Source organism: Felis catus, chromosome A2 (genome assembly GCF_018350175.1).
Source record: "Felis catus isolate Fca126 chromosome A2, F.catus_Fca126_mat1.0, whole genome shotgun sequence".
Classification (NCBI taxonomy): domain Eukaryota; kingdom Metazoa; phylum Chordata; class Mammalia; order Carnivora; family Felidae; genus Felis; species Felis catus.
The window spans coordinates 34,335,223-34,352,297 of record NC_058369.1 but is presented as its reverse complement, the minus strand read 5'-3'; the positions used below and the strand labels follow the sequence as shown (position 1 = coordinate 34,352,297).

At 40.8% G+C, this 17,075-nt stretch overlaps 1 protein-coding gene across 2 annotated transcripts; it reads right to left on the bottom strand.

Annotated features, from left to right (window-relative positions):
* Nucleotides 1–4,021: 4,021 nt before the first annotated feature.
* Nucleotides 4,022–16,693, bottom strand: KBTBD8 (kelch repeat and BTB domain containing 8). Of its 2 annotated transcripts, XM_006928926.4 has the most exons (4): nucleotides 16,564–16,693; nucleotides 15,776–15,986; nucleotides 10,599–11,713; nucleotides 4,022–7,359 (listed from the first exon to the last, which is right to left on the bottom strand). In XM_006928926.4, exons 1-4 carry the CDS (start codon nucleotides 16,577–16,579, stop codon nucleotides 6,896–6,898), a joined length of 1,806 nt encoding a protein of 601 aa, XP_006928988.1. In that variant the 5' UTR covers nucleotides 16,580–16,693; the 3' UTR covers nucleotides 4,022–6,895. The 2 variants fall into 2 exon arrangements, with proteins under 2 accessions (XP_006928988.1, XP_011278459.1); XM_011280157.3 differs by lacking the exon at nucleotides 15,776–15,986 and having other exon boundaries at nucleotides 16,564–16,644.
* Between the last annotated feature and the right edge of the window lie 382 nt (nucleotides 16,694–17,075).

Genomic DNA, 17,075 nt, shown 5'->3' with positions numbered 1-17,075 from the left:
AAGCGTCGGACTTCAGCTCAGGTCATGATCTCATGGTTCATGGGTTCAAGTCCCACATCAGGCTCTGTGCTGACAGCTCGGAGCCCGGCTCTTGCTTCAGATTTTCTCTCTCTCTCTCTCTCTCTCAAAAATAAATAAACTCTAAAAAAATATTTTAAAAAAGTCTATCATATGCTAGACACTTTTCCAGGTCCTCCAGACACATTGCATAACAAACCAACTTGGTGCCTGTCCTCACGGAACTTACTGTTCGATGGGGAACCAAACAAAAAGTCATGGGAAGAGAACCACTTTGGATGGTGTGATCAAGCATGACAGGGCATTTATTTTAGCTAGGATTATCAGGGAAGATTTCTTTGAGACCTGAAAGATGAGAATGAAATAGTTATGCAAAGAACAGGTGAAGAGGAGTCTCCAGGTACAGGAAACAATATGAACAAAGTTTGTAATATCGGGAAAGCCTTGAGGAATTGGAAGAATGGCCAGTGTCTTCACGTTGGGCTTTTGCAGAAGCCAGTCCTGAGCAAGTATTTGATTGCAGGTCCAAGGAAGGATTTGAGTGCCAGTAGTTGGTTCATTGAGGGGAGGTGGGATGTCCCAAGAGGCAATGGTAGGAGGGCGGGAAAGTGAAACAGGGAAGGTGTGATATCAAGCAGGTTACTTTCATGGTCAACTAGGGATTCGTGTGCACTGAGGAACTCTAGGAGACAGTAGAGAACATGTGTCACGTATTCCACCTGTAGAAAGAAGCTGGGATTTTATCAACCAGTCCCAACAGGAATTGGGTGCAGTCTAGCCCTCCGGGGTGTTAACTCTGACACTGCCAGCCTGCCTTACAGTGGACCAGGCAGGGTCCAACCGCCAGCAAGAATGGGATTTCTATGCCACTCGGGGCCAGGCACAGACAAGGATCATAGCTGGAATCACTCGGGGATGGGGTTTTGTCAGGCAGGTATGGCGGCAGTAAAAAGAGACAAGGTAACTGAGCAAATGTAAAATGACGTTATTCTGAGTGAATCATGGAATTGAAGTTGACTAAGTTCAGGAAAGTTCCCCAATAGGGACTAATGGATAGTAGAAAAAGCAGTGGGGTCCATGGGTTGGCATCTCAATGAAACCCCAAACCTGGTAACAGGGTTCTTGAGCAAGAGAGTTTCAACAATAGAGGTGGTGGCTGTGAGATGTTTATTGCATATTTTTTGCCATTTTACTAATTTAAAATACATGATTGAAGAGTGGAAGTAAATATTGTGTCATGGTTACCTAGTCATACTGGACTGTGCTCCCCCTCAGCAGTCATAAAACACTTCCCACTTTCACAGATGAGAATTGTGCCTGTATGGCCTAGCAATTTAAATCTCTAAATGTTTACTTTGTGACTGTGCTTTTTCTTGTCTCTGAAATGCCAGCCATATTGATTCACCTGTAGGCGTGTGTGCAACAGCTTGCTTGTGTATACACACAGTATCTGGGCTAACACAGGTTACCAAAAGAGAAAGGAAAACCAGCAGACTCATGAGCCAGAGACCCAACTTTCCAGGTTCTTGAATCTTCTACCAGAGAGATACAGGTAGTCAAAATCGAGTATGGAGAATGAGCATTAGGGACTCACTAGAACTGGTGTAGTTAATGCTACCTCTTCATGTTTATATTGAAAAGCACTTGAACTCTGTCTACCCAAGTTCTAAGTCAAGAAGTTTTAGTGTATCCTAGAAGCATAAATGATGGGAAAATACTTTTCCCTCCACTCAAATCCATTATATAAAATGCCAGATTTCACTTCAAAAAGACTAAGCAGATGCCATTTACATCATTGCTCCGAAGATTTAGAGATACCAGATCACTTACTTTTTGTATTTGCAAAGAATTTTTCAATAAAAACCACTGGCATACAAAACCAAGATTTTAAAATGGCAACTCATGGGCACTTGGGCGGCTCGGTCGGTTAAGCGTCTGACTTTGGCTCAGGTCATGATCTCGCAGTTCATGGGCTGGAGCCCTACATCATGCTCTCTGCTGCCAGCCCAGAGCCCTCTTCAGATTCTGTCTCCTTCTCTCTCTGCCCCTCTCCCACTCTCTCTGTCTCTCTCTCTCAAAATAAACATTTTGAAACATTTAAAACATAAAATTAACACGTTAAGTCATTTTAAGAACCAAAATAACAGTACTTCACAAGCCTTTACTTCTTGTTTTTCAACTTACTTGAGGGTCAGAACTCATAACAGGAGTATATTAGCATAATGATATAAAAATGGGATATCCAGGTGGGGTGACAAAGAGAAGGTATTTTCCCACCTCATCTATTCCCTCATTGATGATCAATCACAGTTAAAAATTACAGTGGATATTTTATGTAACAGTGTTGTCTTAGAAAGTTGCTACCTCTTCTTCAGTTTTGTTTGGAACTAATGGAGCGTGTAGGAAATAGACTAAGGCCAAAGTGGAAATCTTTGTTCTAATCCCAGATGAACTCCTTATTAGTTAGATGACCTTCAGCAATTCACTTGATCTTTGTGTTTTCTATCTGATGAAATAGGATTGTAGGGGTCCTACCACATCTCAGAGTTCTCTAAGATTTAACTGAGAATTCATTTCTTTTTTTTTACAAACACTCATTGATTGCCTACGGGTACCTGGGTGGCTCAGTTAAGCACCTGACTTCAGCTCAGGTCATGATCTCACGGCTCCTGAGTTTGAGCCCTGCGTTGGGCTCTCTGCTGACGGCTCAGAGCCCAGAGCCTGCTTTGAATTCTGTGTTTCCCCCTCTCCCTGCCCCTCCCTGGCTCATGCTGTGTCCCTCGAAAATAAGTACACATTAAAAAAATTTTTTTAAGAAAAACGTTAAAAAAACCCCACTCGTTGAGTGCCTAGTATATGCTAGACTCAGATCCGAGGTGCATAATGAATAAAATGAATTCCTTGCTTTCATGGAGCTTACATTTCAATGGGGGAAGACAGGTGGTATGGGTGAGTAGAGTTGGAAGCAAAGTGTTCTCTTTTCCATAATGTGATCAGGGAGGTCCTGTCTGGAATTTTAATAGAGGCTTGAGTAAAGTGGGTTGTCAGGGCTTCCCTGGCTAAAAACACTGCAAGGATAAAGGCAGTGATGTTGGAAGGGCTTGGCCTGTCTCAGGAATGGCAGTATGTGTGGCTGGAATAGAGTGAGCTGGTGGGATGTTACCTGAGGTCCAAGAGGTGGGGTTGTGAGGTGTCGATCATGTAAGGAAGGAGTCTGGCTCTCATCAGAAAGGAGATGAGAAGTCATCTCTTGGAGGGGTTTGAGCAGAAGAGGGACGTAATCTGGCTACTGTGTGGAGAACAGAACAGATTACAACCAGTCCAGGGTGACAGAAGGCAGACCAGTTCAGGAGCAGTGCATTAAGGTGGACAAGGTAGGCTAGTTTAGACTACAGTGATAATGGTGTTAATGGTACCTGGTCAGAGTCTAGGGGTGTGTGTGTGTGTGTGTGTGTGTGTGTGTGTGTGTATACATTTTTAATGTTTTTATTTATTTTTGAGAGAGAGTGAGCGAGAGAGACAGCAGGGGAGGGGCAGTGAGAGAGGGAGACACAGAATCCGAAGCAGGCTTTAGGCTCTAAGCTGTCAGCACACAGCCTGACATGGGGCTTGAACCCGCGAAACACAAGATCATGACCTGAGGCAAAGTCGGATGCTTCACCAGCTGAGCCACCCAGGCGCCCCAGAGTGTAGGTATATTTTGAAGGATGAGGCGACAGAATTTTCTGATGGATTGGATGTGAGGTGTGTGACAGAGGAGTGAAATAACAAAAGTTCAGGCCAGAACAAACACATCCAAGGTATTAATGACATAAGCAAGCTTGCTTTGGAGTTTAAAGAGCATTATATAAGGTGATATGAACTAGTTCATTTTGTCTCAGAGGCCAAATATTTGAGAGATTAAAATCTTATTCCATTCTACTACGACAGAAGGTATTTCATGTTTTTCACCAAATTTTAATTCTGTACAACTCCCTAGTCAGAGGTCCAGTTACAACAATGGTAGTTTTTAATCAGAAAAGGTTTTATTATAAGAAACAATGCCATCAGGTAAAAATGCAAAAAATTGTGCAATTATGGCAAAATGTTTAAAAATATCTACACATTTGCCCCCAAAGGACTACAGTACTTAACTACATACCTGAGCACTGAACATTGAATGCCATTTTAAACTGCTTCACGTCGGGAATCTGATTCCTTGCAGAGCACACCCTCTTTTCTTCATGCACCCATGAAATCAGCCTGATGCTTAAGCATCATCTTTGCAGGATAACAGAAAACAAAGATGGAAAATAAAGAATACGGTTCCTACTTTCCTATAACACAGTTACACCAAGTCCAGTTTCCAATGTGTAAAAAATACAGAGGAAAGTGCTACATACATTCTTCAAATGCAAAAACGAAGTTCAAGTGGGACTGGCATATGTTAGCCTAGATTTTAATTCTGTAGTCCCCATTGTGCCTTTTACTTTTATTCTCATCATCCTATGCAAATGTACCTTAAATATCTAAACACATACCCACACAAATTACTAATCTTAGTTTTCTAGGACCTCTTCTGAAATCATTTTAAAAGTGGCAAAATATCCCAGTTATATAATTTAAACAAATAGTTCTTCGTACAAAATTCAATATATATTCTACTCCTGTAGCAAATTCTAAGCCTTGGCTTTGACACACTATACTTAGATCACACCCCCGATATAAATTGTTATAGCAAAGGATCGACTGTTGTGCAGATGAACGGAATAAACCTACTGCAGAATTGACCACAGTATATTGTACCCCTATATGTCACACAGCACGTGTAAATTGCTAACTCACTGTTCTATGTCATGTTTTCAAGTAACACATTGTTCTAAATAAATACAGAAGATTGTCAAGAAGCGGCAGGAAATCTTAAGGTATTCAACAAAGCTTCCAAAAATAAATTACATGAACATCTCTTGCAAAAGTTAGGGATTTTTGTTTTGTCCTCCCGTCTGCGATGCAACACTGTAAAGATGCTTCAAAACACTCACAGCAAAAGCCCCCAAACAGCATGTAGATAAAGGAAAACAGAAGAAAAACTAGAGAGAGAAAAAAAACAAGTGGTTGACAAAGTTTATAAAGAGATTATAGACATACTATCAAGGCCAGTAAGAAACCACATATCCAACTTCCCCAAGACTTGATTTTAAAATGTTAATTCTATAAATGCTGTCCACTTTAAATTCTGCTTCAGAAAACGTTCCTTACTTGCAGAGGTCAAGGACAAGCCGTTTGGAAAGTTTCTGAAAAACGAGGTATGTGAGGCAAAGAGGCAATGTTTCAAATTTGTTTCACAGTATCACATGACAATTTGTGCAAGAGTTTCTAATACAAACCATGCCAGTTTGTTTTCCTTAAGAGAATCAAAATATCCCACTTGAGGACAGACTCCGGGCTATCCATCTACTTTTTATCAATTATTTCCAGGCATAGTAAAAAACAAGTCACTGATCCAAATATCCACCTTAGGTATGACCAATGAGTTGGTTTGTCCTTTATGTTAATAACTAACTGACTGTTAGAAATCCATCCGTTCAATATGAAAAGAGATTTAGTACCTATAATGCTATGGTTCTACTCACTCACCCTTTTCCTTCTCAGTCACCTTCAGCTAGAACAAGGTTTGCAATGTAAAAATATACATTACTATTAAGTGCAAAAATGAAAAAAAAAAAAAGTGAGGTTTTAATGGTCATATGTAACTTAAAAGCCATTAAATTAGACCACCGAAGGAGTTCCATGTTTCTGGAAAACAAAAATGTAAAAGCAGGTGTAAAACTTCACATTATGCTCTGTGCAGAAGAGAAATAAGTTAACTTTCACTGTACCGATAATGAAGGGACAGGTGGAGGATGGAAAAGGAGGTCGGGCAACAAAATGGCCCGTGTTAGTGCAAACTGAGAGTAATGTTCTCACTATTCTGAGTCCAGTTAGACATCTTGCTGTCATGTAGGCAGAGAATCCTGTGAAACCACAAGAGTTCAACAGGTAAAGTACGATGCCACAAAACTAACAGGCCAATTTGAAAGGTAAGCATAGGCTCAGACAATTTAAACCTATCTAGGTATACACATGAATTCACTTACACCAGCACCAGCCACCTGTGAATTTAAGCCCTTTTCGGGATTTGTAAATAATGAGACAGTGTGAGCACACGAAAAAGTTATCAACGAAAAAACGACTAAAAACTTAGCTTAACTTAAACTTCCGTGGGAAATAGGAAACAATCAGACGAAAAGCTCTAAGACGTATTTGTTTTCCTTCAGCCTACTCTAATAACATATTTAAATCTCAGTACACTTGAAAACAGTACACAAATGTGTGTGTGTGTATGTATATACATATATATATATATATATATATATATATATATATATATACACATACTAAGAATGAGGGTCTAAGTTAGTGCTTCTCTGTGTTGGAGAGGTCACAGCTAAAGTCCTAGTGATATTGCCTCAAATTTTTACCCGTATTTAAAATAAAAAGTCACATCAAACTAGTTTGGATGTCTCTGACCAATAATACCCTAACTGCTCTTAAAAGAGTGCATAGTTGTTGATTCATCTGGTATCTCAGTGACGAATTATCACAAAATTCTAGAATGAAAAGGATTACTTTTATACCAGAAAAAAAAAAAAATGCTGATAATTGCACTTTGTTACCTTTTGCTTAATGAAATGAAAACATCACAAGGATGAAAAGAAATCCCTCCTACACCATAATCTTTAAGAGCACCCATTGCCATATATAAACTCTCTCAGCTTCTTAAATACTGACAGCACTTCTTGTATCATTGTTTCCCCAAGCCCAAGATGCCAGTGAGCTCACTAAGGCCTGCTACTCATTAAAGTACTTTCTGAAGACACTGAGGATAGAGTTTAGCAACAGCACATTCAAAATGCCGGCCAAGGTCCCAGAGCCGATCTGGGGTCTCGTACACTTTCATCCACTGGTCAGTGACGTCGTCATATTGGTAAAGGGAATTTTTCCTGCTGGTTCTGAAGACATGTTCTTCAACGGTCACTTGGGTAGCTCGAACAAATAAGTGGAGTTTATTCTGGAAAAGTACCAGTTTAAGGTACGGATTTATGGACTCATCACATGGAAAGTCCTTCTTCCGAGTCCATTTATTGAGCTCAATATCATAGGCTTCTACAGTGAACATACGTTGATGATTTCCACAGGTTCCAGCTATGTAGTAGATAGAGTCCTTGTATACAGCTGCTAAGCCCTGGATTCTAGGCACAGTCATGGGGGTTAAAAAACCCCAGTAGTCTTTTTGAGGCTCATAGAAGAGGAAAAATTCTCCTAAAAAAACAGAAAGAAAAACAAGAATATACATATATGTATATATATTTACATGTGTCTTTTTGGTTATATGTTGAAGAGCCTAATTTTCTAAATATTTCACTTTCTAAAAGATTTCTTGTATAATCTCCAGAGATACATTATATAGTATAAAATAGTTTAAAATGTCTTCATTCCATGGCAGAACATAACACGTAATATTATAGTTAACCTGAATTGGGGAGGGGTTCGAAATAGGGAGGGAGAAGGAGTTACTTTGACTTGAAGACAGAATAAGAATTGAGAGCTTGGCTCCATTTATTCTACCCAATGGCATATTTCAGAAAATTTATTTTAAGCCAGCTCTAAAAAAGCACAATTACTAATGGTTAGCCAGTACGGTCAGAGTATGTATACAGCTTCATCATGAACAAACCCCTATAAATTTATGTGCTAATTATTTAATTAGAAGGCAGCACACGGAATTGTTCAGATGTGTGTCTATGTGTCTACAGGCCGTGGATATGTTTACTTTAGCACTGCCGTAATGCAAAGACAAATACTTAAGAGACAAAAACATGGCTTTAACAGGATAGAAAACATACATTTCATGGAGCTGAATTTGGGTCACTTTTAATTCTATTTTGATAACAAAAGGGTGTGCGGAGACAGACTGCCAATATAAAAATGTCCGCATGAATTTAACTAGCGAAGGTTTACAAGAGTTTGGCTAACTATAACATTTGCATAAAATCCTTGATTTAAAAATCTGGACCCTTTATGAACAGATTATATGATACTCCAATAGCCACACATAGCACAGCATAAGCTTCTATTTATGTCAACTTTATTTATATAAAGAGGCTTTGTTTAGATTAGAAATACCTACTTCTAAATTGAGCTTCCCCTTGAAAACTGAACGAGATTTACTCTTATCTACAGATTTAACGGACTACTCAGTAGTAGTGACACTATAATTTCCATTTTTCTTAGAGGAGCTTCTTAAACTACCACCTTTTGGTTGCACATCACCTACCCTCACTGACTTTTAACAGAATTCTTTTTTAATTTTTTTTCTTTTTTTCATGTTTATTTATTTTTGAGACAGAGAGAGACAGAGCATGAACGGGGGAGGGTCAGAGAGAGAGGGAGACACAGAATCCCAAACAGGCTCCAGCCTCTGAGCTGTCAGCACAGAGCCCGACGCGGGGCTCAAACCCACGGACCGGGAGATCATGACCTGAGCCTAAGTCGGACACTTAACCGAATGAGCCACCCAGGCGCCCCTTAACAGGATTCTTAATAAAGACAATAGAAATGAAAACTTTCTGGGGCGCCTGGGTGGCTCAGTCAGTAAAGCCTCTGACTTTGGCTCAGGTCATGACCTCATGATCTCCCTCTCAGCCCAGAGCCCACTTCAGATCCTCTCTCTGCCCCACCTTTGCTCATACTCTCTCTCTCAAAAATAAACAAACATGTTTAAAAAAAGAAAAGAAAAATAAATTAAAACTAATGTGTACTACCTCTCTCCAATTTTTTTTTTTTTTTTTTTTTTTTTTTTTTTGAGAGAGACAGCATAAGAAGGGGAGGGCCAGAGAGAGAGGGAGAGATAGAATCCCAAGCAGGCTCCGGGCTGTCAGCAAAAGCCTGATGCAGGGCTCAAACTCATGAACCGTGAGATTGTGACCTGAGCCAAAATCAGAGTCAGATGCCTAACTACTGAGCCACCCAGACACCCCCTACAAATTTCTTATAAAAAGGAAAGATGACAAAGTAAATTTTTAAAATCTAAAGTCCTCTTTAAAAGCTTAACCAGTGAAAGGCAATTAAGAAAACTTTTAGAGTCTCAGATTCCTCTTACATAAAACATAATCTCAGCTTAAACAATGTTCATTCCAGCCCTGAAAATGCTATTAATTGTTACTTTGCTTTAGTATTTACATTAATACATAACCTTTACCTCACAACTGGGAATCTCTTGATTAATTATCTCTACGAACTAACTGGTTAGCCAGCAAGACCAAAATATATGTAGAGAAATCTTCATCATATTGGAGGATATAACCTATGCAACCATACTGGACAGATTATGTATCCATTCTTATATTCCATTATTCAGCAAGACCAATAAACCTATCCATGCCCATGTTCCTATTTAACTAAAATAAGATACTAGTTAGTTAATACTCCTTTTGGAGAATTAAAATGATATTGAAGTTTAAACAAATGGGTTCAGGCATTTTGTGTCAAATAAGGATGACAAGCAAAGAATATATTTTTTTAATGGTGTGACAGCGAAAAAAATCTTATGTATCTATACAGAATCATCCCTTTTTTCTTATTTTATTAAAGTAATAGTGTAAGGAAAACATGTATAAGCAATTAAGAAACACAGGAAGAGGAATAAAGACGTTGGTAGTATCATCATCGCATTCAACATCCAAGCGACTAAAATGTCTACGAAACCGAACACAGGGAAAACGTTATTTATCACCAATTTGAACCTTCGATAAATTCTCTTATTTCTACTCACTTGGTCATTCTTTCTACTACTGCTGCTACATCATCTTTACCAGAGTCCTAGCCTTCAGTAGTTCAAACAAAAAAAATGTTTAAAGCTAAGTAGATTTGTTAGTCCCTCTTCGTCTGTAATAGCAAACGCAAGAAAAAGTGGCATCCCAAGTTTTTCAGTGAAAAAGCTTAAAAACTTATTTTGAAAGGTATCACACACTGCGGTGAAATTAAAATCTAAAGACTGCAATTTCAAACTCTTTATAATTCTGTTTCATGACCTTGGCAATCCTAAGGTTGATCACAAAATTCTTTGTTCTTTTTTCTCTTTCAAACTAATCCACTAAGTTCCATAAAAAGTAGTTGCTACATCTCTTGATTATGTATTATGGAAGAGTAAAAAGACATGTATCAGACTTGCTCTCTTAAAGTCTTAAAAACGGCTCTGAAATAGTTTTCCCCAGAAGGCCAAACTTTTTGAAAAAAAAGTTTTGAAAAATACTTATTCTACGTGATGTCAAAACACAGTAAGAACATAAAAACTTACAGGCTCATTTAAAGATGCCTGCCTTTGTGGATTCAAAAGCTGATGGTCTTTAAACATCCTTTCTAGAATAGACTGTTCCCACCAACAGATTATGGTAAGAAAGCCAGAGGAAGTCCCCAGTGAACAGGAACAAGCACCTGTTTTAACAGAAGTAGGTTATTCTGCTACCCTCTCATGGAGAATAAACCACTCAGGCACCTACCCTGTAAGACATAGATCTTCTCTTTGTACTCCACAGCATTATGAAACTCCATGGCAACAGGCATCGCACAAACGCTGGTCCAACAATTCTCTCTGCTATCGTAGCACTCCACGGATTTTAGTGAGTTTCTCCCATCACCTTCGTAAACACGACCTCCAATCGCATACATCTTACCACAGCAATACACCAGTTTGCAGCCTATTCTCGCTCGCAGCAGGGGGGGCTTGGAGAGCCACCTGTTGGTGGAATGGTCATACATCCAGAAATCATTTTCTGCCTTATGGTCGATGGAGACCTCGCTGCTGCTCGGCCTGTACCCTCCTGCAATGTAAATGTCATTGTCTGGTGAGACGAGAATCCCCACTTCTCTTAGATCATTTGGTGGTTTGCATAGTTTAAACACTCTTCCTGTGACTGTATCTAGACAAGGCACTGTTTGCTTCTTTCCTGAGTGTTTGTGGGCAGCATCAAAACATATGATCATTTCGGAGGCAGTCATTCCAAGTCTCTGTGTGCAGCCATTGGTACTGGATGGGCCCTTTTCTACATAGCTTTTGGCTATAGCCTGTGCAAACTGAGGTGGAATTTTCTCTATAAAGGCATCCTCCATCAGAGGAAAACGTATGCATTTGGCAAAAATTTCTGGAAGGTGCCCTTCTCTTTCATCCTGTTCATGTTCAAACCACCTTACGATGCTTTCATAAACATGCTCTTCTCGGTCTACGTTTAAATCATCACTGTCTAATATACTTATCAGTTGGTCTTTCGTCAGCTGGAGAAACTCTTGTTCTTTGGTGACACACAGAAACTTCTTACGAATGTATTCTTTTGATCGATCTCCGAGTTCCTGATGACCATAATGATCAGCAAAGATGAAGACCCCAATAGAATTCTGCGGGTCCAAATGACTGATCATATACTTAGCACATTGGTCTTGGATGGAAGGAATCTGGAAGATACTAGCTGCAGTGAACAAGGCTTGAACATTGGCCTCTGTCAGAACAACTCTGGAGGTGTAGGCATAGTTCAACACTAAATCCATGGATTCAGCTTCAACACCAACTATTCGAACTTCTTTTTGAGTACTTTCTGTAAGGCCGCTAGTGAACATGGATCTAGGAAGGAAAGAGTGGTTAATAGTATATCTGCACTCCATATAAATAATTATGGTGGCAAATTTTTGGAGGTATACAGTTACCACAGAGATAACCTTTGTAACAGAAAAAAATTTCCTAATGTGTTTCCTGATATTCCGAATGGGGGTAAAAGTTGTTCATCTAGCATAAGGATTTAGCCTGGTTAATCTCGAAAATCCTACTCTGAGGGCCAGTCCCCTTTATGCCAACTCTGACAAAAAGAATATACCTAAATAAAGCACACCGAAAGATGCCATGAAATATTCCAGGACACGTTACTTTCCTTGGAGTCCCTAGCGAACCTTCTTATCAGTTGCCTTGGGGACTTGAGATCTTAACTCACCAGACCAGTAAGAAAATTTAAGAATGCATGGAGGGTGTCAGTGTAAGACACTGGCATATATAGACTGATTAAACTTTTCATGTCTCAGTGGAAATGTACAAGGCAACTTGTCCCCAAAATAGATCTTTAAAAATTTCATCTCAGAAAAACAGGATGTTCTTCAGAAGTTCATATTCTCTACCTACTCCCTTTATCTTTTGAATGCTTCCTTCATCATTATAAGGAATATAAAGAACATCACTTCACTTTTCCTTCGACAGTGTGAAAACCTTTGCTTAAAGAAATATACTCAGTTTTCTCAAAGGTACCATATTTTACCCAGGTATATCTGAATATAAATAGATTATAGTAGGCTCAATATAATATGTACTTTTTTTTTTAACGTTTATTTATTTTTGAGACAGAGAGAGACAGAGCATGAGCAGGGGAGGGGCAGAGAGAGAGGGAGACACAGAATCTGAAACAGGCTCCAGGCTCTGAGCTGTCAGCACAGAGCCCGACGCGGGGCTCAAACTCACGGACTGCGAGATCATGACCTGAGCTGAAGTCGGACGCTTAACCGACTGAGTCACCCAGTGCCCCATGATACGTACTTCTAAAGAGAGTTTAAGAATTAATTCTTTGGAGATGACGGTTTTGAAAATCCCAAGCTTTTGCCTTTGAAAGCAGACTTTCTTATTTACTTCCTTACCTACTTACTTACTTATTTATTTATTTATCTATTTATTGTAAGTATCTGCATTTGTGGGCTCTTCTTGGCCAAAGTATTAAGTAGCCAAAAGTCTGACTCTGTATTTAAGTGTTATTAGTCGTGTATACACATCATTTGCCTTTTTTTCCCCTCCTTCAAGGCTTCTTCCTGGACTGCTGTCAAAATTAAATACAAAAATCAAATCAAGGTTCTTTGAAAAAGATTTTAAGAAAAGGGCTGTTTTGGGGCGCCTGGGTGGCGCAGCCGGTTAAGCGTCCGACTTCAGCCAGGTCACGATCTCGCGGTCCGTGAGTTCGAGCCCCGCGTCGGGCTCTGGGCTGATGGCTCAGAGCCTGGAGCCTGTTTCCGATTCTGTGTCTCCCTCTCTCTCTGCCCCTCCCCCGTTCATGCTCTGTCTGTCTCTGTCCCAGAAATAAATAAACGTTGAAAAAGAAAAGGGCTGTTTGCCCTTGGGTGCTTAATAGATGTCTATTGAAGAAATCAACCTAACATTTGTGATAAAGTTGTTGATACAGTTCTAGGCCCTTCTCATTTTACAACGCCAGGTTGTAAAAAAAATATCCTTAACTAGTTAATTTTAAGATACAATGAGAAACACTGGGTATATACCTGGGTACAAGGACCCAGCTTGCTGCCTGGGTTCACCACCTCTGAGTCCTATTTTGGCTTCTACAATGTAAATCTTAAGTTTAAGATCAAATGGGCTTTTTTTCATGAGTGAAAACTAGATGTCCCAATGTAGGAGCTGGTTTTCCAGTTCAGGTGCTGAAACAACCAGCTATACAGCTACCAATTAAAAAGAAAAATAAAGCCTTTCATTAGGCAAAGATTAACTCTCAAAGGAGAACATTACCACATACCCCTTTATCATGGGAACTCTGCTGACTTGAATAGGCTGGCCTCACCCACAGGAGCAGTGTGATACCTGATGGGTTCTCTGTTCTACTAGGTTCTTTCTGGAAATGCCACATAAAGATGGAGCATTTCCTCACACAAAATCCTGAGCGGCAGAAAGTTTCTAATGATCATGCAAATTTTAATTCTGACAGGTCACTGGGATCGTGACACAACCATGCCAGATTTCAAGCTATTCTTATTTTTCCACCAGTGATGCAAGACTTAGAAACTATTAAGTATGTCTTCCTCGATTTCACATAAGGAGCAGCACCAGTGCCAAGAAATTTCTGTACAAATAGCTCTTGCAAGAGATAAGAACCTAATCCTTAAGTTTTCTAGCCAAATACCTTCATCTGAATTCACCTCTCTTATGCTTAGAAACTTTTCCAAGCATTTCCTTAATTTCTTTTAACTAAGAAAATCTACTATAGCATATTTCTTTTAAGGTGATTAGTCCAAGTCTTCAAAACTAATTTTAATTAAGTATAAAATTTAAATGATCCAAGCCAGAGTATAAAATTGCAGTATAAAATATAGACATCTTCACTTTCAAGTTTCAATTTTTTTTAACCATTCAAATTTAACATACAATAGAAATTTCTGAAAGGCAACTTCAAAGAGGACCCACTCCTGTTTGTTAAAAGTCATGATAGTGACTAAGAAGCTTGGCTCTAGAATCAAATCCAGCCTCTGCCACCTAGTAGCTAGATGACTTAGGCAGTTCATTTAACCTCCCCGAATCTCAGTTTTTCACATTTAAAATGGAAATAACTGTACAGAGACAGGACTGTAAAGACATATAAAACAATGTAGGTAAAGTAAGCTTAGCCCAGAATTTGATCAGTAGTAACCGGGACATATATTTAAATCCATGGATGAACTAACCATGTCTAACGGAGAGTCCGGACAAGCAAATCTCCCCGGGCAGTTTCCATTACCAGGCCCAACTTCCTACCTTCTGTGCATATCAGTTTCTTCTTTTTTCCTTCCAGCTCACTGCCTCATGATGGTTAATACTTAACAGTCCAATGACCTATCCCTAGGCAAGTCTTAATGGTTACATCATAAGCATCAGGCTATGAAGCGACTATATTTAACCCAGTATTCTGAGAAAGAGGAACCAGAAACTACGGTCTGGAACGCTACACTGAAAAGCACCCTGAAAAAGAAAAACAGCACTTTGAGACCGTAGTTGAGAAAATTAGTTCACTGTCTTTCAGACACTGTTAGTGAAACACTGAAAGGCTTAAAAAAATGAGCACTTGAAACCAAGGAAGTTAAACTCAAGCAGGAAACTGTCTGTATCAGTGATCTGGTCTTAGAGTAGGAAATTCTTTGTTAGATCCAGGTTTTAAAACTGTACTGCTGTAACTTTTTGATACCCAAAGAAGAATGCAATGAAAATGAAAACTTCACTTAAAAACACTTCTGGAAATCTTGGAAACGATCATGAGTCTGGAGCCTAAGATAACGCAGAAACTGTATTTCATTCATTTTATTTCATTGCTTTGACCCCTGTGGCGTTAAAACAAACTACCGAATGGTAATTTGTTTCCCAAGTTACGCGCTAGTAAGTTTTAAATTCTAAGAGTTACAGGCACCGGAGAACTATGTGTCATGGTTGGAGTTTTGGAACAAATACTAGATCAGCACTGTCCACCCAACTTTTATCTGGGTCATACAACTGGCAGCTCCAACCTCCACGTGGCTACTGAGCACTTGAAATGTGGTTAGTTTGCCTGAGGCACTGAATTTTTTATTTTATTTAATTTAAAACAATGACGTTTAAAGAGCTGCATGTGGCCTGTGGCGGCCATGCTGAGCAGCCCAATTCTAGATTTTGTAGTTATGTGCCAGAAACAAACAAAAATATATTCACTCACTTAAACACCAACCACCTGAATTCTAGAAGAATCCATCAAGTCAAAAACAAGGGCTTAATAAAATAGGGCCTGTTACTTATTTTAAGGAAACAAACCCGCGGGTTTCATTTCATCGTCTCACCTCCGTTTTGTAATCAAGTGGGCAATACTGAGGGACAAAGGGAACTCCGTGCGGACATCGACAGAAGTTTCTACCATCATCATACCTGAAGTAAGGGCTGATTGCAGCAAGAACGTTTCTATGACAGGAAAATGTTTTCCCGTGATCCACTTCCACTACAATGTCTGTCAACTGTCCTTCATCGTACATTGTTTTGAGTTGCTTAAGAATACTGCACGCATGGAAGGGGTCCATGGCATCATTGGCTGTGTCTGAAGATGGAATCCCATTCGGTGTTGGGGAAGACTTACTTAAATCTAGGAGAAAAATCGTACAACCACAAGAAGTTCCGAGCCAGTTACGGCGTTCACGCTCCCCCCGCCCCTAGAAAAATACTTATTATGTGTAGAGTCATACACCATCAAAAGGGACCGCGGGGTAGGATCTGGGAGAGAGAGAGAGGACTGCGATGCAAGTTCAAGCACCAGCCTGTTCCTCCGGGAGCCCGGCGAGCCCGAAGCCCCGTGTTCGCCGAGGGACTGTGCCGGCAGAACAGTCTCGGCGTCTGCGGCGACTCCGCCGAGAGCCAGAACGTCCCAGCCGAGAGCGGAGGGCAGCAGCCTCACGAGGGAAGCTCGATGGATGGCGGCCGCCAGTGCCCCCTCAACCGCCTGATGAACGCGTCGGGGTGGCGGCGGGTACCCGGCCTCCCCATCGCTGCCCAGCCGGACCGCCCACCGCCCTCCACGCCATCCATCCTCCCTCCCCTCATCCCTCTCCACCTCCCCATCCTTCTCTCCGGCTCCTCGTCGCCACCTCCTCAGCTCGCAGTCTAAGCCTGGACCCTGGCCCACCTCCCCCCTAACACACCTCCCTAGCCACCACACGACCCACCTGCCGACGCGGCCATTTCTCTACGGGGCCCGGCTCCAGCTATTTAAAGAGGAAATGTCATTTCGCTTCTCTCGCTCCCGGGTTCCGGCTCTTCTTAGCTTCACCTGGCCAATGGGGTGGCCTATGCATCCGGCTCCGCCCCCAGCCTCCGAGTTCCATGCTCCGATTGGCCATGAAGTGCGCAAGGCGCTTCGGGGAATGTAGTTTTATTGCCCCCGCTCCCGCGTGGTCCGAGTAGGGCGGAGGCTCAGGCCGGTGATTCCTATTGGCTGGTTCTGGCGGAGGTGGAGAGCTGGGAACTCGCCAGCCTGTGTCTGTGGGGCGTGCAGAGCCTGCCGGGAGAGGTAGTCTTCTGGCTGAGGAGAGCTGTCATTCTGAGGGGCTGGGGTAAGGAAAGCTCTTGAAGTGCACATTTCCCCCATTTTAGGCCCCTCTCCAGGCCCCGGCTCTTTTTTTTTTTTTTTTTTTTTCACCTTTTTTCTTCATTCCCTAAACCTCTCGCCAGTGACTAG